Source organism: Marmota monax, unplaced genomic scaffold (assembly GCF_021218885.2).
Source record: "Marmota monax isolate L192 unplaced genomic scaffold, Marmota_monax_Labrador192_F-V1.1 WCK01_AAM20220418_F8-fsc00004, whole genome shotgun sequence".
In the NCBI taxonomy this organism is placed as follows: Eukaryota; Metazoa; Chordata; class Mammalia; order Rodentia; family Sciuridae; genus Marmota; species Marmota monax.
The window spans coordinates 423,586-448,526 of NW_026692881.1; the positions used below are offsets into that span (position 1 = coordinate 423,586).

At 44.3% G+C, this 24,941-nt stretch overlaps 1 protein-coding gene across 2 annotated transcripts in view; it reads left to right on the forward strand.

Moving 5' to 3' along the window:
• Window positions 1-24,941, forward strand: part of Sh2d4b (SH2 domain containing 4B) — a 99,228-nt gene that overhangs the window by 56,552 nt on the left and 17,735 nt on the right. For both annotated transcript variants that reach the window (XM_046450242.2, XM_046450244.2), the window contains 2 exons: window positions 7,834-8,050; window positions 12,448-12,575. In XM_046450242.2, the coding sequence (XP_046306198.1) occupies window positions 7,834-8,050; window positions 12,448-12,575 (345 nt within the window). The remainder of the gene's footprint in view (window positions 1-7,833; window positions 8,051-12,447; window positions 12,576-24,941) is intronic.

Sequence of the window (24,941 nt, forward strand, 5' to 3'; positions counted from 1 at the left end):
TCTCAGTGCCAGCGAGGAGTGAACCTCATGTCTCATGTCTCTTTTTCCTAATTTTTTACTGTAATATTCCCAAGAAATCTTGAAAAATGGGCTATCAGAGTTCTCCAAGGTCCCCTTATGGGTTCATTTATTCTTTAGCTGGCTCAGTAAAACAGATGTGAGCAAGTAGCTGTGGTATGGGGCCATGATCCCCTGGCATCCTGCCCACTTCCTGTGGCTTTAGGGACCCCTCTGTGACTCTTTGACTTCCTTGTACTGTATTTGTGGATTCCTTGTTCAGGAAAGTATCCTTTCATCTGCTGACCACTTCTGTGACTATAGGAGCAAGCCATTTTCTCCCTTCAGAGCCAGTATTACAAATGCAAATACGGTGTCCAAACGTCCTTTTTGTTTTTATCAAGGCATATTCTGAGGTGATGCCTCTCAGGGGCTGAGACACAGGAGAGGAGAATGTTCTGTGCACTGACTGATAACTGCTAGGCAGGTGTGCTTAAACTGTTCAATGCCCATTCACATAAGAATTGCAGGTTTTTTGTATGTTTGTTTTGCTTTATTTTGTACAGGGGATTGAACACAGACAGGGGTGCTTTACCACTGAGCTATATTCCCAGTCCTTTGTTTTTATTAATTCACTTACTTTGAAACAGGGTCTTGCTAAGTTGCTGAGCATCGAAGTGGCTGAGGCTGATCATGAATTTGCAATCTACCTGTCTCAGCCTCCCAAATTGCTGGGATTACAGGCATTCACCACCATATTCATCTTGGGTTGGAGTTTTAAAAGAATTTCTAAGTATTACTACAAATGGGTGTTAACTAAATTCAACTGAATGCCTTTTTTTTAAAACTTTTCATTGCTGTGACAAAATATCTGAGAAAAATAGCTTAAAAGAGGAAAGGTTTATTTTGACTCATGGTTTCAGAGTTTTCAGTCCATGTTCACCTGGCTCCATTGCTTCCATACCTTGATGAGGCAGCACTTCATGGTGGGTAGCATATGGTGGAACAAAGCAGCTCACCTCATGGTGGACAGGAGGAAGAAAGAGAGGAAGGGGAGGGGGACAATATACAGCCCCAAATAACCCACTCTCTTTAACTGGGTCCTAAGTTTCTATGATCTCCCCAAAGCTTTACTGAGTAACATTTGGCATCTGAGCCTTTGAGAAACATTTGGCATTCAAACTGTAACAGCCCCAAACCCTGAGAGTTCATAGAATTCACAAAGATTTGGGCATTTAATTGCTCATATGCCTAGAACAGCCTCAGAGCGGAGTGGGTGTTGGTATTTTTGTTGGAACTCTTTACTGATAGGAACTGAAACAGAAGCTCAGACTCAGGCATTTTTCAGGATTGTGCACAAACACAGGCTTTCTTTTTCTCTACTCCTGGGTGTGTATTCTGGCCTGTGGATTCAATGTCTTCCAAAAGCAGGACGTAGGAAGGACGTCTCTGGCCATCTGCCTCTCAGGGCATCTGGGGGTCTGTGCACAGGAAAGAAACCAGAAACACTCATTGATTCCTTACGTAGAACTGCCCAACAACCCCAGGACCTTTGATTGGTGGCTGAATTTTCAGGAGCACAAAGCAGAAATCAGTCTCAATAAAATTTGCTTGAATCAACAAGAAGGCTAGAAGAATAAGACTACAAGCTGGGTAGGAATTCATTCATTTGAAATCAGAATGGAAAGAGTCAAATGGAGAAAGGAGGCAGGGCAATGTTTATACTGAAAAAAAATAGTGAATAATTACTGAAGTCACTTGAAGCTACTGTACTGTCTGGGAAGGAGAACTGGGTTGGGAGTCCTGTCCTAGCTTTGCCACTTGCTAGTGTGACCTTGAGCAAGTTCTTGCTCAATTACTCAATACCTTCCTTTGTAAAATGCAATTAATCATGCTGAACTGAGTCTTGTTGGGAGGGTGAAATGAGAGAGGGGAAGCCAAAGCACTTTCCTAGTTGTAAGGTCTGTGCACTTGGGAAGGCTCCTCTTTTGTAGCTACATGATGGGGTGGAAAGTGAAGAGCTGGGCTGATATTTCATTAGAGATGGAGAGTGGGAATCATCTTGCCCAGGAGCCGCCTGATTGCTAATTAATGTACCATATGGCAACCGAAAACAGAAGAAACAGAAGAGATGTGATAATTCAGGCTCTCTGATTTTAGTTCCTCATTTTATATTTTCTTAAAGACCAAAGAGCTATACTCTGGAGCCTGTCATTCAAATCCAACAAAGCTATTCTGCACTCAATTAACTTAATATGAAAGATATAGTGGGCCATTAATCTATTGAGGAACAGCAGTTTTTGATAAAACAGCCAAATTAAATTCTCCAGTTAGGCGGAAAAAAAAAGGAAATTATTCCTTTTAGTATCACTTGAGTACAAAGTTATTTAGTTCAAATAGCAGAGCTCTGGCTTCTGAGAATCTCTGAATAGACTGGGCACAGGACTTCATTTGATAATATTTCCACTGTGAACTTGTAGGACTGTAGAGTTAGGTAACATCGAGTTGCACACAGATGAGGGGTGAGCCATATTTGGCAAATGAAGCTTTTAAAAATTGGGCACTTATTGTTGTTAGAAATGTAAATGGGTTTTGGACCCATTGTTGAGACTGGTGTTTGCCTGTTTCTTCCCAAACTGTGTAAATTTGGTTATAGCCCCAAACCAATAATCTGTATCTAGTTGTCTCAGCCCTTGCAAATTGTTGTCAGAGCAAATGCAAAATGTGTGCTTAGGCCCAGTCCAGGGTTCAGTGATGTTAATTCTAGTCCTTTTCCTCTTAAAGGTGTGCCCTGATTCTGGGTTGAATATCAGTTTTTTCTTTCTTTCTTTCTTTCTTTCTTTCTTTCTTTCTTTCTTTCTTTTTTCTTTTTCTCTCTTTCTCTCTTTCTTTCTTTCTCTCTTTCTCTCTTATTCTTCCTTGTCTTTCAAGGGGCTTTATGCAATGCCAGGCAAGTGCTCTACCACTGAGTTCTATCCCCAGCCCTTTTTACTTTATTTTGAGACAGGGTCTCACTAAATTACCTAGGCTGTCTTCAAACTTGCCATCCTCCTGCCTCAGCCTCTGAGTAGCTGGGATTACAGGTTTGCAACACTGCACCCAGTTGAATATCAGTGATTGTAAAATGCTGTGAGCTTGGGACAGACTGAACCTGGAAGAGCTTGTGAAGCTGGCATCTGGCCTGGAAGTGGGAAGGAGCAGAGTGGAATTTGGGGCTGAAAAGAAAGTTAAAGTATAATACAAAAGAGGGGTGTTTTCTATCCATGGATGGGGGGTCCTGAAGTTTCTCCCTGGAGGTAACTACGGATGGTCTTTTACTCAGGACAAGGTGATATCTTGATAAATCCATCATAAGTTAAAAATATGGCAAACTTAGAATGCATTTCATCCCCTTAAACTACAGAACATCCTGGCTCAGCAACATAGCACCCTGTAGTGTGTCCGTTGTTCACCTTTGTGGTCACCTGATTGATAAAGAACTGTGGCTTGCTACTGTGAGAGAAGATGGGACTGCTTATTACTAGCCTAGAAAAAGATCCCATTCAAAACTTGAAGTATGGTTTCTACTGAATACATACCCCCATTAAAATTGAAAATTATAAGTTGGAAACCATCTGTAGTTTGAAGTGCACCCCACTGTCTAGGTGCCTGAGCTCCCATGTGTCCAGTTGTGCCCTATGTAGGGTTCTGTCTGCTCTCCAGTTGCTCAGGAACCCCTGAGCAACCAGTTAGTCCAACATTCTTGTCTTAAAGAGTGACTGCAGTTGCTCCTGGAGGCCACAGGGGGTCACTGTTGGCAGACATCTGGCATTTCTGGCCGGTAAGGATATTTGGCAGCTGACCTTGGAAGTCTCTGAGTTGGGGCTTGCGGCCCCTTTTCTAGGCTTACCTTAGTTGTGGGAAAACTTCACTTGCTTTTCCAGAGGTTCACCTCTCAGTCTTTATCATCTTTAGTACCAAACCTGCTAATTCCTGCAGGTGACTGGGACTCTACCAGGCTGAGTCTCCAGAGGCCTGTGTGTATACCCTGCCACCTATTCTTACTTCCCTGTGCTTGGGAAACCTCACCTTTACACAAGTTTTCATTTTCCCCCATTCCCCGACAGGAGCCTCTGACTCTACCCAGCTCCCAGCCGTAAGCCACCCCCCAACTTCCACCTAGGGGTAAACTCTTCCTAGAGGATGTGTATCAGTCCCTTTGTCTCAGCCTACATAACAGCAAACACTAGATGACATTTAGTGAAGTTCTACCTTGTGCCAGGTGCTGTGCAGATTTCTTCCATATTTCATTTACATCTCAGTGGGGCCTATGGGGACCCCATTTTATAGATGAATAAATAAAGTGTAGCTATGGTAATTTGGGTTGCCCACAACCACATAAAGCAGTTTTCAAATATATCTGTTCACATACAAACACAATTTAAATCTCTGTCGCTGCCTTTGCTGTATTATTGGATTACTCATTAATTTTCGGTGACAGTCTACTCTTCACTACAAATTGACATTGCTCAGAAGCATCCGGTTCCTCTGTAGGATGTAACTGGATCAAATGAACTTGGAAGGGAGACACTGGTTCCTTTCTCACTGTGCAGGGGAGGGGAGTGGGCATGACCCTGGGAACCAGGGGCAAATCCACTGAAGAGGGGTTTCCTGAGGGGCAGAGACTCAGGATTTTCTAGAACCAAGTGCCTTCTGGGCCTTTCCTCTCAGACTTCCTCCTCATGTCTAAAGCTCACCCCTACCCCGCCTGCTCATCCCTGGTTGTCCAAGGTAGAAACTTGGCTGTCTCTGCTCTCTGCCTGTTGCTCACTACCAATCTAAAACCTTCCAGGGTTCTGAGGGTTCTACTTGTTAATTTCTCTGAGTTTTCATCCTGATTGCCCTGGCCATTTTCCTGAGACCATCTAAGTCCCACTGGGGCCTGACTGAATTTCTGTTTTCTAAGTCTTTAGTTTTGTTCCTGTGTAATTTATTACCAACACGGTAGCCCAATCTTTTAAAAGTGAAACTAGCATCCTTCTTTCCTGTTTGAAACCTTCCAGTGACTTACAGTCACCTTTTGGTAAAGGATTAGAACTCATTAGCCATAAGCTATTGATCTCCCAAATGGCCTTTTCTGTTTGTTCAGCCTTGTCACTTGTCCCCTCCCTCTGAGCACTTCCCTCTGTCCATGCTCCACTCCCTCTTGCCTCTGGGTCTCTGCACATGATCTTCCCCTGCTTAGGATGTCCTTCCTCTGGCCTCTGTTGGTTGAATCCTGGGTGTCCATCGGACATCAGCTTAGATGTTTCCCCTTCAGAGGATGTCGCTGGCTGGCTGGGGTGTCCCTCCTCTGGAGCCCCAGCACCTGTGCACACTCCCACCACAATTCCATTCACTGCTCACAGATGTGTTTCTCCTATGAGACAGTAAGTCCTCTCAGGGCAAGACATTGCTGGTCCACACGGCCTACCACAGGCCCAGCCGCCTGCTGATAATGGTGATCTTGATCTAGAGACCCACTCATCAAGATGCTGAACTGCCATCTGTCAGAAAATTGTTAGAACTGCTGTACACTTCTATGGTGACCATGCTGTGACTGTGCCCCCGGGAGCTGTACTCAGTGCTCAGTTTGCAGTAAAAGCAGTGTCCCTGTGCAGCACGGAATAGGTACCGAGTAGGCCTAAGACTTGTGCTGAATAAATGCAGACACCTTGCCTATTGCTGAAATAGGTAAAAATCCTTCCTCTTTCAACAACTAGCCTGGTTGTACTTATGGAGCTGTGTAACTGCTCATGGGGATTCTGTCAAGAGGAAAAACAACCGCTGTGTCAGAGAACTGAGCAGGAACCCTGAGCACAGATAAGGGCATGATTCTGGAGTAAACTAGCTATTTGGCAGCTTTTAGATTAGGATGCTACTATCTCCATTTTTCAGGGAGGGAAAACTAAGACCCAGAGAGATGAGAAGTTGTACCAGGCCAAACAGGGAGCCAGAAGCAAAACCCCTGACTGTTAATCAGTTGAGTGTCACTGCGTCTCTCTGCAACTTCCAGAAGTCCTTGTAGGGCGTGAGCTTCTAGTGTGTAGTTTGCCGTTTAGTTTGTAGTACAGTGCAAAGCCTGTCCCAGGGCATCTTGATCTTGTCTGAACCTCCTCCCGACAATGCAAGGCAGGTTTCATGGTGTTCATACTATCTGAAACTTACAGAGGAGTCAATGGGACCCCAAACACCGCTTTTCTTCCTGGAATAGCCTTTTCCTCCTCCTTTCTCTGAAAAACTCCTCTTGATCTTTCCAGACTGTCTTAGTTCATTTTCTGTTGCTATAATAGAATAGCTGAGACTAAGTAATTCATAATTCAGACAAGATCAAGGTCCTGGGTCAGGCTTTGCGCTGCACTGCAACCTAAAGTAAAGAGGTTTATTTTATTTTTTCATTGTTCTGGAAGTCCAAAAGCAAGGGAGAGAGGGAGGGAACAAGGGAATAGACCTGCTTTATAACAACCTGCAGATAATTTATCCCATAGAAACTAGCCCTACTGTCAACAGAAAAAATCTTAGTACCTCTTAAGGCTCCACCTCCCAACACCACTACCTGGCAACCAAATTTCAACATGAGTTTTGATGAGAACAAACCACATCTACCTTATAGCATAGCCTGGTTCAATTCTCTCCTCTGTTATGGTTCTAGTTCCCTAGCAGGTTGTGAGGGCTGCAGACCCTACATGCTGACAGTGCTTTATTGGTCCTCTTCTAAATAATGCTCACGACCTGCTTCATTAAGGTGGAGATATTTACTTCTCTTGTTTTCCTACCCTGGCCTAGAGAGCTTTTAAAGAAAGGTCTGTTTCTTTGTTATCTCTTTATCCAGCTCAGGGCCAAATACAAATTTAAAGACTTAATCAGGAGCATTCAGGCATCCAAAAATGTGTATTGCTTGCCAACCCTTTCCAGGCACTGGAAACAATGCCAACAATGGGCAGATCAAAGAAAATTCCCTACCTGCCCTCATGGAGCTCACAGCCAAGTGGATATTCTGTATGTGACTTCCATGAGGGGCACTTCTATAAATACCTTCTTAAAGACGGAATTTTTTTCTCAGTTATGTTATCCTCCTGGAAAAAGTTCTTTGACTGCCTGTGAAGAAGAATGATTTATTCTGGGACTAGGGCAACTTACTTTGTATCCTCCAAATACTAATAAAAATGCAGTTTTTGATAGGTGGTGGGTTGTTGCTTTGTGACTGTTGAATGGAGGTGGAGGACAAGTGGACTACAAGTATCATTTTCCTCCAAGAGGGGAAGGTGAACTGCTGGATCAGGGCAATCACTAGCCTTGCACAATTAGAAGACCAAAGCTAGCTTTGGGGTTTTCTATCAAAGAACTTGTGGATTTGAGTGGCAGATAGGGGTGTGATAAAATGCAATCAAACTACAAAATAACTCATTTTAATGGCAGACCTTGAGTTTAATAGACTTCGTTCTTTTTCCTTCGTTTCCTCAGTTCTAGACTTTTCTGGGTTTTTGAAACAGCAATATACTGGCCTTTTCAAGGCCATTTGGCTGTGACAGGGCTCTACCTTGAGGAACATGAAAATGTGGAAAGCCAAAAAGAAGGGTGTCTTGGAGTCTATAAATACCTTCATGTATTTATACATGAAGAATGAAAGTTACCAAAAGATTCTGCCCTTCCTCCATGCTTTTAGGGCTAAGCCTGCCCTACTATTTCCAGAGGCTCCAAACCTCCCTGTAGCACAAATAGGTCTGGTGGCCAGCTTCTAGAGAATCCACCTGTATGTGCACAGTGTTACAGCCTGGGCCATAGGTGCAGACCAACACACCATCTCCCCCTTTTCAGTGCGCAGGTCCAAGGCAGCTGATGAGGAGAGGAGCCGCAGGGCCCAGCGTGCCCGAGATGAGTACCGGCGCCACTCACTCCGTGCCATCCAGAAGGGTACAGTTGCTGGCCTTAGCTCCATGTTCCAGGAGCTCGGCCAGAACCATGAGCAGGAATCAAGACTCTACCACCATCTTCCTGGTCCTGGTCCACCACCACCCCTCGCTGTGCCTGTAAGGTGAGTCAGGGATCCACGTTGACATTTGTGGGGTTGTGGGGTGAGCATTGAACTGGGGCATGCCACACCTAGTTCCATTCTGGGCTCTGCCCCTAACCTGCTAGTTATTTCCCCTCTGTGTGCCTAGTCTGTGTTTCAGGGTGGAAGGAGATGCAGTGGGATGGGGTTTGGAAATTTCTAACAACTTAGAGTCCTATGAGTCCCTTTGACAATCTGAAGAAAGCTGGATACCTTCTTCCCCTCAAAATGTGCATATATACATACCTCAAAATGCACACAATTCTTAACTCCTAAAGAGCCATGGGCCCTAGTCAGCAAGTTATAATGAAAGGCCTCAGATTGGTGTAATAAGGTATATAAGGCCCAACAACCCAGAATCCAGGGTTTGGGCCTTTTCTACATACCAATGATGCTGGTTTAACCTGTTTGAATAGCAGATTTGCATATTAGGTGTGGCTGAGTACAGGAGGGTCCTCTCATACATTTGTGTCCCCAGGAGGTTTGTTCAGCAAGGACTTCCCATGATTGCCAGGACTAAAGGTCAAGAGGTTGCAGATGGCCTCTGAACCTTCCACTTGTCTCCACTGAAGGCCAGCCATGGGGTTTGGCTCCTTTTAGACCCTATTCCACATGATTGCATTTATATTCAGGGGAATTAAAAAAAAGAACAAAAAAAACAGGCAGGGCCCAGAGGTGGGTGGTGAGCACCTGCTTCTCCCTTTACTACAGGGAACACTTGGAAGTCAGTTCACCACCAGAGAGTGGGGGTGGTATGAATTGTGCTTTAATTGGAGTTTGAGATTATTCATAACCTCCTGTTTCCTTCCCCTGCAGTCCAGGGAGAGCTGACCAGGTCTCCAGTTCTTCCCTCCTTCTCTCCCCACTCCTTTCCTTTCTTGTCATGTAAGGTTCTCAAACCGGAAAGTTTAATAAGGTAGACTGCACCAAGAAGAATCTGACTGCCTCCTCTGCATTCCATCTGCCGAAGTCCCTCTTCCCCACAGGTCATTATGGCTCTTCAGTGTCCTTTGTGCCCACCCAGTTTCTCTTTAGAGTCACCAACATGAAAAGTCTTATCCCCACTCCCACCAGCTTCTAATAGCTACCTAGTATTCTACTGCATGGATGTGCTATAATTTATTTATCAAAAACTCTATTAGTGGGCATTAGTGTTGTTTCAAATCTTTGGTTATAACCAACAGTGCCCTGAATAAATGACAGAATGAAAGAAATTATATGTATGCAATCATTATCTGAAAGAGGAGTTCTCAAAAGTGGGATCACTGGGTCAAGGTCTAAGTGCATTAACAATTCAGCTTGCCCTCCTCAAGCCTCAAACCAATTCACACTCTTCTTCTTCTTTTTTAAAATTTTACTTTTTATTCTAATTTGTTATATATGACAGCAGAATGCATTACAGTTCAAAAAACATATAGAGCACAATTTTTCATATCTCTGGTTGTATATTCACACATTCGTGTCTTCATATATGTACTAAGGGTAATGATGTCCATCTCATTCCACCGTCTTTCCTACCCCAATGCCCCCTTCTTTCTCCTCCCACCCCTTTGCCCTATCTACAGTTTGTCTATTCCTCCCTTACTCCCCCTCCCAACCTCACTATGAATCAGCCTCCTTATATCAGCCCACTCTTATTCTTTAGCCTGGCCAACAGTGCTTTGTCAGACTTTTGTTTTGTGTGAGAAATAACATCTCAGAGCAAGTTTAAATGTGCATTTCTACTTATATAGTCTTTTATATTTGTTTTAGGGCCATTAGTATTTCTTTATCTGTCTGTTCATTCCCCTAATCATTTTTTCATAGTGTGACTATTCTTTTTCTTATCAATTTCTAGGAACTCTTTACATGTTAGGGAAAAGGAAACTTTGTTTGTGATAAGTATTTTTTTCTCTGCTTGTCATTGATCTTTTGATGTTTGTGATGGAATTTTCCATCATGTATAAATTCTTGATTTTTCTGAGGTTTAATTTTGTTATGTTTTCTGAATAGTTAGAAAAGCTCACTTCCACTTTTGCGTTTTTTTTTTTAAAGAAACCCATAATTTGCCCAGATGATAGAACCATATGAACTATGGTGAACTTGGCTCCAGGTTAGCTATGTGGTCAATAGGGAAGGGGTGGCCCTGCAGCCGGCCTTGAGGGGGTCAAGATGCCAGGTAGTTGGAGCAACAGGACTGGACACACAGAGAGGTGTACATCTGTCTTCCTAGCACCACTGCCCTCAGCTTGATGGTGCTGGCCCTGCCCAGCACCTCTTTGTCTGACTGTGCTAAAGGGTAGACACACATTACTGATAGGAGGAGAGTCACAGGTGCAGAAATGAGGCTTCTGGCTAGGTAGCCCCATTGGAGCACCTGCCCTAGCATTTATATTCTGGGGAATCAAATTCCTTGCTTAGAAATTCTCTGTTTAGAGTTGAGTGTGGTGGCGCATGCCTGTTATCCCAGCAATTCTGCAGAGAGGCTGAGGTAGGAGACTCACATGCTTGAGGCCAGCCTGGGTAGCTTAGCAAGACCCTGTCCAGCCTTTAAAATGAAAAAAAAAAAAAAAAGGGCTGGGAATGTAGCTTAGATGTAAATGTAAAAGGGATGGTAGAGCACGCATTTAGCACATGCAAGGTGCTGGGTTCAATCCCCAGCACTACAAAAAACATAAATAAAAATCAAAACTCTACTTAGAAACAATTCAGTTTTACTGCTTAGAAACAGAAGGACAAGAGGGAGTGCATTTTTTTTTTTTTTTTGCTGTTATTTTTAACCTCCTGTTACCTTCTAAGGAGACAGAGTCCTAGAAACTAAGGATTCTTTCCTCTGACACAGTTATTTTTTGGGGGAATACAAATGTAGAGGAAGAGGCTGGACTGCCCTGTGTTGCTTAGTTGAGAGGAAAGGCACCGGAGGGTACTGAGAAGGAGGAGACCTTCCCATGGGAGGACAGAAGAGAGAGCAGGACTAGCTGTGGGGTGGAGAGGTGGAGAAGCAGAACCTGGACAGAAACACTGGCTGTAAACTGTGAAATGTAACTTCACCCTTTGTCTTTCTTCCAGAATCTTTTTTGAACTCTACAGTGTTCAGTACTGTGTGTATGTGTGTGTGTGTGTGTGTGTGTGTGTTTGCATATACACGTGTATGTAAGTAGGTCTATTCTGAGGATTGAAAGGAGGTACTGTGCTCAGCGTCAAAATGTTGGTACAAAGAAAATGTAAAGTTGTTTGTTTTAAAAAAGGAAACCAATGGCAACAGGGGTGACTTCTAAATGCCACAACGAGTAGTGACAGTAGTGACAAAATAAGAATTTACCAGGTTCCTACCTTTCAGTGAAGAGGCTAAGGATGTCCAAGTGGGCCAAGGCTTTGTTCTTCAGGCCTTGCGTTTTCATAGCATGAATTAACACAGGGTGGTCTTACTACATATTTATTCAGCAAACGGTTGTTGGGTGCCTGGCCTGTTACCTGGCATGTGCTCTCTAACTCCCAATGTGCTTTATTTTAGTATAACTCAGATACGACAGGGGTCTTATGTGGCCCAATTTCTGTGCATTCAAGAACCACCATTCAGAAACAAAAACAATGGAAATCCTGACTTTCTTTGTGAGAAAATATGAAAAGTGTCTAATTTATCACTCAGATCTTCACCTGCTGCTGCTTCTTCATCTCTCCCTCCATCTTCCATCCCTCACTGATCTCCTGGCCATGGTGAAGTTTTGTTCCCTTCCCCTCTCTCTCCTCTCCCTTATGTTCTTTATTTCCTGGGTGGAGAGTCTCAGCATTTCCAGGGCAAATTGATGTTCTTTGGTCTCTTTCTGTGCATTTTCCTGATTCTGCTCACGAAAGCACAGGAGCTCGCTGGCAAAGGCAGGTGTCTCCTCAGGGACAGGGCATGGCAGAGGGAAGGCATGGGAGGTAAAAAATCAGAACTCACTTTAGTGGTGGGTAGAGGACACTCCCACATTAATAAATTTGCTCCTGCTCTGCTAGGATCCTTATTCACGGATGCTGATGCTTATGACCTGGCCTATGCCCGAGGGAAGGATAAGGTTTCCCCTGCTTTGGTTATCTCTTATTTTCTTTCTGTGCTTACCCATGTGGTTTTATTTGCAGCAAGTGTTAACAGTGTCCTTTGGGGAAAAACAATAATAGCTGCTACATAATAATCTGCAAAGTGCCTTCAAGTACCTGGACTTGTTGAATCCTCTTCATGGCATGAATGTGGGTATTGTGCTTATTCATGCTCAGTGTCCCCTCTTCCCCTTCTCCCTCCCTTCCTTTTTCATTCCATCCCCCTTCCTCTTCCCTCTCACTTCTTCCTGTTCCCTATCTTCCCCTTCCCTCCTTCCTCCATCCCTCCCTGACTCTTCCACTTTCCCCTGTCTTCTCAGCAGGACTTGGGAGCGCCCACTGCGTCCACTCTCCAGAGAAGTCATTGTCCGCTGGTTTAAGGAGGAGCAGCTGCCTCGCCGAGCTGGCTTCGAGAGGAACACCAAGTCGATCGCTCCCTGGTTCCATGGTAGGGCCATTTTCTGGGCTTGAGAAAAGATGTATCCACACATCTGCCACTCTCTGGCTGGAGCATGGGTCATGAAGGGCAGCTATAACCAGGGTGCAGAGGTCTTTAGATTCTAGGATGCCTCTGTTCTGGCCCCAGCAGCTCCAGCAGGAGTCTAGGAGCCTGGAGGCACCTGGGGTGCTGGACCACTGTATTTGCTGGGAAGGGTGAACATGAGTCCTTTCTACTGCTGTCACCATGTGACCTCCTTGGCCATCAAAGCTCCTCTAAGGCATCTCCCCAATACTCACAAGGCAGTGAGTTCTCAGTGGGTACAGAGATCCTAGTGGGCAGGACACATAGCTTTGTGTCTGAGCCTGTACCTTGGGATTCTGGCCACAGCCTAACACTGTAAACTCTGAAAAAAATCCATGTTGATTAGATGACAGATGGCTGAATAGAGAGGTTAGAGTTGTCCAAACACAGAGGATTAGGTATTGGAAGTCATTCAATCCCTCTATTATTGATAAGAAACTGAGGCACAGAGAGAGGAAGAGGTTTTCATAAGGCATGCCAAGGAACTTGAAAGTCAAGTTCAAGAGTACATTTCACTGCTCATGACTCCACTCCAGTGATGTGCTTACGTAGTGACTTCAAGCAAAGAAACAGCACCGTGACTTCAGCAGACTGGCTACAGGGAAATAGGAATGGTTACCAGCCACCAGTCCCCTCTGTATCAGTTAGTATTGCTGCAAAGCAAATTGCCCCAGAACTCAGCAGCTTCAGGCAAACAAGCATTTATTGTTTTTTTTCATGAATTTCTGGATCAGTGTGGCAGTTCTAGTTTGGGTTGGGCTCAGATGATCTTGGCTGAGCTTGCTCATGTGTCTCTGAGCAGCTAGAGGGCCAGATGGGGCTGGCTGATTCAGGACGGTCTCAGCTGGGGTGTCTCCTCTTGGCTGCCTGTGGCCTCACCCTCTAGCAGCTGGGCAGAGACCATCTAGTTCCTCTGGGGAAGCTGAATCTTGACCTTGCTCCCTGAACCTTCCCTTCCTAGCCAGCATTGAGCTCAGGTTTGCCTGGGAGCTCCCCTGGATAGAAAGGATCTCCCTGCTACCATTATCACCCATTTGACCCTTACCTGCCTGTTTCCTGTCTGCCAGTCTCCCGGGAGCTTGACTAGCCTCACCCTTGGCCTGCATTTCCCCTGCATTTATTCTGCTGTTGTGAACTACCTCCTTGCTTCCTGGCGAGCTTCTGTGTCTTCTCAGTTCTCTCCAGATGGAGAGATGAACCCAGAGTCATGATGTGCACTAGAGACTGTGGTATCTCTAGGGTTGACGGGCAGATGGCAGAGGGAGGCCTTCCCAGGCAAGCTCTGGACATGGCTTCTGGCTCCAGGAGAGGCAGCTGTGGCACTTAGAAGAAATCATGCCTGGGCGAGCATGGGTGAGCCATCTGCACCTTCATCCCCACCTCCAGGAGCCCAAAGCACTTATGAAATATGAGGTGCAGGCAGCTGGCACTCTACAGACAGGACAGCTGAGATGCAGTGCTGAGAAGGACTGCTGAAGGTCACAAAAGTGGTGGCCACCCATCCAGGCTGTGGGGAGCCCTGTTGGTCTGTCTCTTTCACTGGGGGCCTCCACGATTTATCCTCCACATAACATCCTGAAAAATCTTTTAAATATAATTTGTTCCTGTCACTCCCATGCCAGTACCCTCACTCCTGCTTCTCTCTATACATGCAGTGAAAACCAAAGTCCATTCTGGAGCCCACATGTCCCCAAGTGACAGATCCTACTCAATTCCCACATGCCAGAATTTTCTCCTTGCTCTCAAAGCTCTGAACTTATTTTGATCTCCTCAAAAGAGCCATCTTCTTTCTGTCTAGGCCCTTTGCTCTTGTGATTGCTCTGCTTGAGTTTGTTCTCTTTCCCCAGCTCTTTGCATGGCTGACACATCTTTATTTTTCCTCTGACCTATCCCCTCCTCAGAGAATTCTTTCCTGAAGCAGTTTTCCTTAATTTGCCTTGTTTAGTTCCTTAAAGGCATTCACCCCATTGTTATTTGTCTTATTTCTTGTTTTCCGTTCTCCTACCTGAATGTGAGTCTGTCAGGCTCAGGGCCTTGTCTGTTCCCCTAGTGCCTGGTATAGTAAGTATCCATGACGGGAATGGCTGAAGGTGGGAATGAAGCGTCGGAGCTGGGATTAGATCCCAGGTTTCCAATTCCAAAGACTTCTATTAAATAAGTTTTTTAATTGATTTTTATTTGTTTCAATTAGTTATACATGACAGTAGAATGCATTTATGTACTTTGATATATCATACATAGATGGGATAATAATTTCTCATTTTTCTGAGTGTACATGTTGTAGAATCATATTGGTCATGTAGTCATATATACATACAGTAATAATGTCTGTTTCATTCTACTACCTCTTCTATCCCCACATCCCCACTTCCCTCCCTTCACTTCCCTCTACCTAATCTAAGGTAACGCTATTCTTCTCTAGTGCCCCCACCTCCAGCCTTATTGTGAATTAACATCCGCATATTAGAGAAAATATTCAGCCTTTGCTTCTTTGGGATTAGTTTATTTTGCTTAGCATGATATTCTACAGCTCCATCCATTTACTGGCAAACGCCATAATTTCACTCTTCTTTAAAGCTGAGTAATATTCCATTGAGTATATATACCACATTTTCTTTATCCATTCATCTATTGAAGGACACCTAGGTTGGCTCCATAGTTTAGCTATTGTGAATTGAGCTGCTATAAACATTGACATGCCTGAATTACTGTAGTATGCTGATTTTACGTCCTTTGGGTATAAACTGAGGTGTGGGATAGTTGGGTCAAATGGTGGTTCCATTTCAAATTTTCTGAGGAATCTCTATACTGCTTTCCATAGTGGTTGCACCAATTTGCAGTCCAACCACAAACAAGTTTTATTTCTTACCTATGTCTCATGCCCATCAGGTGTTGATTTCTTTTAAAATTTTTTTCTTAGTTGTTGATAGATCTTTATTTTATTTATTTATACATGGTGCTGAGAATCGAACCCAGTGCCTCACACATGCCAGGCAAATGCGCTACTGCTGAGCCACAGTCCCAGCCCCAGGGGTTGATTTTAGACTTTAATCTGGGCCTCAAACCAAGGGAGCCACCTCTGTTGGAAACTGTGATAGTCCCATGTTAGATTATAAGGAAAAAAAAAGACTTGGTGAGCCACACGGTGACCCTAGAGCTTCTACATGAAACTGATACCTGCCATTACTGCACACATTTAATTAGCCAGAACCAGCCTGGCTTCCACAGTGTGGTAGAGTATGACAGTAGCATCTATTAAGTGATTCCTTATGGCTCAGAGAGAAGGTGATCAATACAAGTGACTGAGACATGTGCCCCTGGAGCTGGTCCCAGGGATTCCCTGCCCCTCACTTCTGTCACATCATGTGTTCCTGAAGCCCCCATGGAGCCTCCATTTGAATCACCACTTTCCTCTTAACTCACACATTATTATTGCCATGGGAGCAGAGCACAGCACCTCAGATGCCTGCAGAGTGCAACTCAAACCTTCTGTGGAAGTAGGGGATTGACAGCTGCACTGACTGCTCAGCAAGGCTGGTGGTGGCCAATGGAGAAGGCGCAGTGGAGGTGCTCAAATTTGTCTTTAGCTTTTTTTCTACCTTGATGGAGAAAAAGCTAATTTTATGTTGTCATAGAACAAACAGAACCAAGATTTAAATCACAATTTATGTAACTGATTTCATGTTCTCCCTTATTCCTACATAAAACATTCTGGAAATTTGCTCATACAGGAAAGGGAGCTATTTAGTGACCAAATCTTCATTGATCTGTGACAGAATGAAAGAAAAAAGGCTCACATATGGAGGATGGCCAAGTGTCTTTGCTTAGAAATGACTGTGCTGTATTCTAAGATTATCTCCTTTCTTCAGTTTAGTGTTAAAACATCCTATCTTTTATGAATTGATGGTGGTAGTAAACAGTAGTTATTTTTATATATTGTCCTTGGAAGAGCAAAAGCCTGGGAACAGTTATTGGTATGTTCCAACCACCCTCCCAATGTAGGAATTCACTGTCAGAGGAGATTGGGCTCCTTCTGTATTAATCCTTCAGAGACTGGGAACTCACTACTGCTCAGGCAGACTGCACCAGGCAAATTTTTAGGTTTTTTTTTAAAATTAATTTTTTAAAAAATATATTTTTAGTTGTTGATAGATCTTTATTTTATTTATTTAAATAAATAAATAAATAAATAATGTGGTGCTGAGAATCAAATCCAGTCCTCACACATGCCAGGCAAGTGCACTACTCCTGAGCCACAGCCCTAGCTCAGGGAGTTTTTACTGCAGGTTGACAGGGTTTTTACTCTCTCCTGGGTGTGTCTGGGCATCTTTGCTGGGGAGGCTCTGCTCCATGTATCTCTCAAGCTTCTCCTGGGGCCTCTGGGCTGGATCAGGCATACTCTGCTCCTGGTAATAGTCCAGATACCGGCAAGCAATTGGCAGCATGTCAGTCAATCTTAAAGTCTAGTCTTAGCAGCAGCACACTGTCACTTCTGCCTCATGCTGTTGGCCACAATATGTCACAGAGTTGAGAGGCAGGAAAAAATATTTTGTCTTTCTCTTGTGAGGAACTTTGAAGTCATATGTCAAAGGATGTGGAGACAGGGAGAAAAGAAGAATTTGAGCCAATAATGCAATTTATCACAATCCCAATATAAATCTTTTCTTGGTAAAACATTCCTAGTTAATTTAGCTGGATTTTAGATGCAAGTAAAAAAATGACTACTGGGACTTCTACTTCCTTTCCTCAAACATTTGTATGTGTTCTGCGATCCAAACCACAATGTGCACGAGGGGCCTGAAGATACAAAGTTATTCTAGAACCTAGCAGCTATGTGACCTTGGATGTGTATTTTGGTTCCCTACCTGTGAAACTAGCATTATTATGTCCACTTTGCAGGAGTCAACAAAAATGCTTTGTCCCTTCTAAGGAGCCCAGTTTGTACAAGTGTTGATGCACCTGGAGCCTGAGCTCAACCACCAGAGACCCACCTCTGCTGGGAAGCAGAATGTGAGGAAATGGGCTCAGAGCATGGGGTAGGTAGGGAGATAGTGATGGGACTGATTTCTTCTGGGACCCAGTGTTCCTGCCAAAGTCTCCTCTGTTAAAAGAGTGGTGAAAAAGCAATTTCTTGTTTCTCCTTTGCTCATTGTTATGTTCAGGAGTTAAGAGACTTCCAATTATATAAAACTATTCCTGAGAAATGCCAGTACATATATGCTTAGCTTTGGGGAAAATCTATTTTTGGGCTTCGACCTGTATCTAAAATTATTAAGACTGTCCTCTGTCTGAACATTGACTCATTCAGAGTTCATTTCTCTTCCTGAGCTTTACTTCTAGAAAAGAGTTGCAATATGGTCCATGGTTTATTGTCTTGGCAACTACCCACCGGCTGTCTTGCTGCTTGCCTATAGTGCTTGGCACAGAATAGGGCTCTGTGTTAGACGATGTAGTTGGCATTGGTAAATTATTCCTGAGGGATTTTTCTCAGATGTGCTGAGAGTGGGCCTCAAGCATGGCCTTCCATGGGATTATGTGGGGCCAGGTACACTCAGGTGAGGTGTATTGGCTTGATGCCTTTTCTGATAAGCATAAAGTGAGGGCCCAGAGAAGAGATGCTCCCCATCCACCAGGACACTGTAGTCTTCAGGGAGCCCAGCACTGAGGGGTGGCTTTCCTGTGCAAAGTAAGAGGTCCAAAGTATAATGGGAACCTTTCACACAGAGCTGGGTTCTAGGATGGGCCCTGGACCTTTAGACCTCTTGTGCCCATTGCTGTCTTGCATTATGCCACAGTCCATCCAAATGTGTTCGAGGGGAGGGAAGGAATATAAGTCACAATGGTCATTTTTAAGAATTACTTGGGGCATGTTTGTCTTGGAAAAGAGAAACTAGGGGGTAGAATAGGTGGAAGAGTAGAGCTGCTACCTCTCAATCTCTGGATCTCTGTCTTGAGAAGAGTGAACTGTTAAAAAAGAGACAGAACTAGGGTTCGGGGATGGGGTTCTGAAGAGATAGATACATGTCACTTCAATAGAAGAAATAGCTTTTGATGGTTTCAGCTAGCTATGGGGCACTCTTGTTGGACTGAACATTCCCCCGATGAGGGAGTCTTTGGGTATCTGTAATTCAGGGTATTTCTGAGGGCAAGCCCTTCCTGTCAAGACTTCAGTGTATTCCAGTGTCCCAGGTGGTCACAAACATTGGCCATGTTGCAGGACTGGCCGTAGAGTGGGCCCCTGCTAGTCCGTGAGCTGAGGAACTAGTATGTTCTTTGTTTCTTTAACCATCAGACTTCCTCCTACTCACTCCTCTGTTGCTGTTGGCATTGTCGGTCCAGAAGCTAAAGATTGAGTAGTGGTGATTCTTTTCCTAATGGCCTTCCCAGGGTCCCTGTGGATGACAGGTAGACTCACCAGTTACTCTGCAGGAGTCAGCCCCCGTGAGGTGGAAATGGTTGTGTCCTGGGAGCAGCTCACTATAATGAAGTCTTAGATTGGCCCTCTAGCTGCATGCACTGGGATGTTGCCTCCTCTCTGAGAGGAAAATCAGAGAGGGAAGAGGCTGCACTGGCTGACCAGGGCTGACTGTTGGCCACTCTTCCAGCATGCCACTTCCCTGTAGTCCTGCAGCGTAGATGTAGAGTGGTTTGATATGTACCATCTCATGGTGCTGTCAATTTCTCCTTGAACTGGGCATGGTTGGCCCTTTACAGATGACCAGAGAGCTTGGAAAACTGACCCATCTTTGCCCAGCAGTAATCACAGGAGCTGGGAAACAATATAGTTTCCTGGCTCTGTTTCTCCTACTCCATTCTGGCTGCCTTCTTGAAAAAACTGAAATCCCTTACTATGAATTTCTTAGGCACAGCCTAACCCTCAGTCTTCCTTGTTCCATCTTACAAAGCAGAGCTGGGACACTGTTCTCCTAATCTAGTTGAGGTAATATTTGGGAATGTTCTTATTGTTCCTTATGATTTACTCTCAAAAGCTAGAGTTTCTGGGGACAATACAGGGAGAGCAAGTCAGCCCAGACCCCTGTCTTTGGTTTCCAAGATCAGTGGGAGAAGAGGAAACGATGGTGAAGCTTTGGAATCACTCTGATGAGAGGTGGCAGCCAGGAAGGGGTGCTAAGGACCTTGGGAGTGTGAGCATGGGCACAAAAATCCATGTTAGGCAAGGAATTGCTGAGGAAATCCGGATGGGGAAAATAATAATACCTGGTGGTGTTATGAGGATTAAATGTAGTAATATTTATAAAGTGTTTAGAACATGTCTGACATTCAATAAATGCCTCCACTTGAAATAAACAAACATGGTGGTATTTGGAGATGAGTAATAGGAGCTGAATCATGTACAATGGTACTTCATGCCTTGAAGGCACTCCCTAAGTTAGTGCTGTCACTCAGAAATAAAGAAAAAGATGACATTGAATGCCTATGCCCAAAAGGAATATGATACTTATTTAGTCTTCTAATAAAAAAGTAGAGGTCCAAATTTTCTTTCATTATAAGTATGACAATCATCTTGGAATATTTTTGAAAAGCCATTAGGTGTAACATAAAGGCCATTTGGAAGGCCAGTTAACATGTCAAATGAGCTTACTAATTTTCCTTTCCTGAGCAGAATTTGGAAAGAAAATTTTCCACCAACCCTTATCTCAAATGAAAAACTTTCTGAAGGAGAAAAAAGTAGGTCAGCTGATGCACTTTATTTTTAAGATTTTTTCCCTTTTTTTTTTTTTTTGCAATGCTGGAGATCGAATCAGGGCCTTGCATGTACTAGAAAAGCACCCCAGAATTACATTCCCAGTCTCTTCTTAAGTTCTTGCTTAAGGTGGTCAAATTAAGACATAAAAGAATATGGTTCATTTTTAAAAGTGTGCACTGGCTAGATAGTCTCAAAAAGGAAATACAGAGAAGAATGAAATTATTTTTGGCTTTAGGAAAGCCTAGCTTGTATTGGTATTCCCAATACAATACTCTTTCCTCTCAGCTGAATTCTAGTGCCTTCTCTGCTTCCAACCTCTGTACACTGTTCAGGGCTGTGTGTACCTGCTGGTGCCCAGAGGTACCATGTGGATCAATGGGGGCTGGGTAGGGGACCTTAGACTATACCTGTCCTCAAGTGTGTACTGGCTCATATCTGTGGGGTGTGGTGGTTGACCTTACCTATGGGATTATGCTGGCTTTTTATGTTTTGACTAATAATTTTTGCAAACACATTTCCTTTGTGTTGGCAGTATGTTAAGTAAACATACTGAAAGAGCATGTATTTCATTACTCCTCACACAACCCTTGGAATAGGAAGTGATGCTGTTGATTATGCACACAGTGTTTACGGTGTGCCAGGCACTCTTCTAAGCACTTGACATATGTGCTTAATAACTTATTCCATTTTTACAACATTACTGCACCTTGCTATTAGCTTTAGCTCCATTTCACAGATGAGGAAGCCAAGACATAAACAAGTGAAGCCACTTGCCCAAAGTTGACAGTGTTTTAGTCAGCTTTTTTTGCTGCTGAGACTAAAAGACCTGACCAGAATAATTGTAGAAGAGGAAAAGTTTATTTGAGGGCTCACGGTTTCAGAGGTCTTCCTACTTCAGTCCAGGGACCGCCAGCTCCATTTCTCAGGGCTTAAGGTGAGGCTGGACATCATGGTGGAAGAGTGTTGGTGGAGAGAAGCAGCTCACACAATGATCAGGAAGCAGAAAGAGACTCCACTTGCCAAATACAAAATATATATCCCAAAGGCATGTCCCCAGTGCCCACCTTCTCCAGCCACACCCTACCTATCTTCAGCTACCACTCAGTTAATCCCATCAGGGGATTGATTCACTGGCTGTATTAAAGCTCTCATAAACCAATCATTTCTCCTATAAACTTTCTTTCACTGTCTCATCACATGAGCTTTTGGGGGACACTGTACATCCAAACCATAACAGTCAGTAAGTGGGGGAGGTGGGATTCAAACCGAGACGATCTGGCTCAGAATCTGTGCTTTTACCTGTGACCAGGTGCAGCCTGTTACCATCTCACAGGCGAGGAAATAGAGACTCTGGAAGTTAAGTAACTACCCCAGGGGACCGGGAGCAGGATGGGGAGATCCGATCTCTTCCTTTCCAGTATAGGATATCTCCTTGAGGGTGGAGAGATGACTGTTTCTCTAGGAGACACCCAGGTGTCTCTGGGCTGTGGGGCCAGCTGTTTTAGTTGCCATGCCTCCTTCCTGGCTGGGGCAAGTGGCCTCACCTCCTGAGGTTGGCACTGCCCTCTCCAGGAATCTTCAAGGGTACCATTTGAGTCTCCAGTCTGCAAAGTTCTTAGGCGATAAGTATAGTGAAATAGGCAATTGATTGTCGGTGTTTTGGATTATTGCATTACTTAGACATGGATACTAGGGGGCAGCTTCCCTTGTTTAAGGCATCTAATTCGTTGATTATTATTACTGCTGTGCTGGGGATTGAACCTAGAGGTGTTCTCTCACTGAGTTACACCCCTAGCCCATTTTTATTTTTCTTTTAAGTCAGGGTATTGCTAAGTTTCTCAGGCTAGCCTTGAAACTGCAGTCTTCCTACTTCAGCCTCAGAGTTGCTGGGATTGCAGGCGTGTGTTACCAAGCCTGGAAATTAGTTGTTTATTAATATTAAGCTTCTATTGTATGGTGAACACTTTGATGTTATAAGACACAGGGTGGCAAACAAAACTGATCTTTTTTATACCCTCGTGGAACTTATATTTGCTTGCAAGTAACAGGAAAATGCAAGGTAAAAAGATATAACAACTTTCAGCTCATATGACTGAAAAACTTTCAAGTAGAGGCTTCAGGCTTTGCTTGATCCAGGGAGCATAAGCTTCTCAGCCCCTCTCCATCTCCTCATTCTGTTGCTCTTTACATTTTCATTCTCAAGCAATCATCATTTGGAGGTTGCATGTCTACATTCTCCAAGATTCAGGGCAGAAGAAGATATGCTTTTCTCTCAGCAGTCCCAATATTAGTCCCAATTGGCTACTTTTTTGGATCTGATTTGGTCCATGCCCACTTCTGACCCAATCCCGTGGCCAGAAAAATGAGCCATCTGGTTAGGTAGGCTTGAGCCACATGGCCATTCTTGGAGTGGGGGTAGGCAGAGTCTACCCTATTAGATCTGTATAAAGTGAGAGCAGAAAAAAGTCATGGTTCCCTTGCCAGAAAAGGGTGAATGGTACTGAGCAGGCCACTAGAGAGGAAAATAACCTGGCTTCTGCTCTAGCAAAGCAGCCAGTCTAGCCCTGAGACTAACTTTATGCAAATAATGAAGCTGGGCATGGTGATGCATACCTGTAGTCCCAGTGACTTGGGAGGCTGAGGCAGGAAGTTTGAAAATTTAAAACCAGACTCAGCAATTTAGCAAGACCCTGTCTCAAAATATTAAAAGGGTTGGGGATGCCCTGGATTCATTCCCCAGCACCACACACACAAATAATAATAATCATACTATAAATTTGCACATTCAATTGAGGTGATACACAGGATTCTTGCATTGCCATTTTTAGAAGTCATTTTGCTGGGTGGTACCATCCTCTGCCTGGAAGAGTGGTACTGTAGTTTGGATCTGGAATATATCCCAAGGGCCCAGGTGTTAAAGACTTGGTCCCCAGTGTAGTGTTTTGGGGAAGGTGGTGGAACCTTTAAGAGGTAGAACTTAGGAGGAGGTCTTCAAGTTATTGGGGCTGTACCTTTGAAGAGGCTTGTGGGAACCTTAGTCTCTTCCTTTCTTTTACTTCCTGGCCATGAGGTGAGCAGTTTTGGCTCCAACACATTTCCTGCCAATGCCATCTGGTACTCCACCAGAGGTCTAAAAGGGTCTGCTTGATCATGATCTGGAACCTCTAAAACCCATAAGTCTGAATAAACCATGCCTCTTTATAAATTGTTTATCTCAGGTATTTGTTATAGTAACAGAAACCTGACCAGCATAAGTGGAATTCATGCTTAGAACCTGGCATGTCACAGTGCACATGGGTGTTGCCTTTTGGCAATACATATGTTTGCAACACAGAAGCAAGCCCTTGTCTCAGCAGTTAGCTGTGGTAAAATTTCATTAGGAATTATAAAAAAATGAAAGCATTTGAACTCATTCATCACGATCTCTGTGGCTTTAGGATGCTTTGAGAAACTGTTGAGAATGAAGAGCTTAATAATTCCAGCCTCCTTAATGATATCGTCTGGAAAGTGTGGCAATAAGAAAGGAAAGTCACAAAAATGAATGAGAAATAGCTCAGCGGTAATGGAGGAGTTGTCGGCTGGTGAGGCGAAGCCGCAGTGAAAGCTTTAAGAAATATGCATGTCAGATAAATTGAGACCCATAAAAAGCAAAACGTCATGGCTGGCCTGCCTGCGTTTCTTTCTTTTTCAGGGTGAAGCACTAGCACAGAAATAAAAAGAGCTCATCTGGTTACTCAGGTTCAATTCTGGGCTAATGATTTGAGCGGTCGGAATGGGGGTGGAGGAGGGGCTGGGGACGGAATCCCAGGTCCTTGAGGACTTGCTAACATGTGGATTTATGGGTCCATTAGAGCACAGTGACTTTGGAAAGTAGAAAGCTTTCCTTTTTTTTTTATGTTCAAACAGGAAACTTTATTGCCTGAACTCCAACAGCACTCCACGCACAGCCCCCGGGAACTCTCCCCAACGCCACCCACGCCAGAAAGCTTTCCTTTTCCGGGGCTGCCGCCTGTTCCTGCTGAAGGAGTAATATTTTGAAAGTGAACATGAAATTGCTGTTGGTGTTTGACAGCCTCTGTGTGGGATCCCGGGGGATGATTAGGGGAGATGTCAGGAAGCACACGGTGGGATTTGCACTCAGGGCACAATAATGGGAGCTGGGTGATGCTGGTCCATCCCACTGGGGTGCTAGCTGCAGATGCCTGCCTGTAAGAGCAAAGTGCTAGTGGTGAGAGGGTGGAAGCAGACATGGGCTTGTTTGCCAGCCTGGCTGCCTTCTGCATGCTTCCTTCTCCCTTCTGCTCCCTTCTCCATTCTCTGCTTTCCATCATGTAACCATGGGAAAGGAGGCTGTCTCCTGTCTCTGACCTGTCCTGTTCTGCAAAGACTCACTAGGGGGCGCTGTAGCATGTAGGCGGACTTGGGCACAGTTTCAGAGGAGCCCTGGGCACCTGCAGGTAGGCACAGGAGCAGCCCTCCTTAGTCTCCATCAAGGGCACACATCAAGTCTCCATCAAGGGCTTTGGACTTGAGATTCTCCTGTCTCAGCCTCCCGAGGTGCTGGGATTACAGGCGTGCGCCAC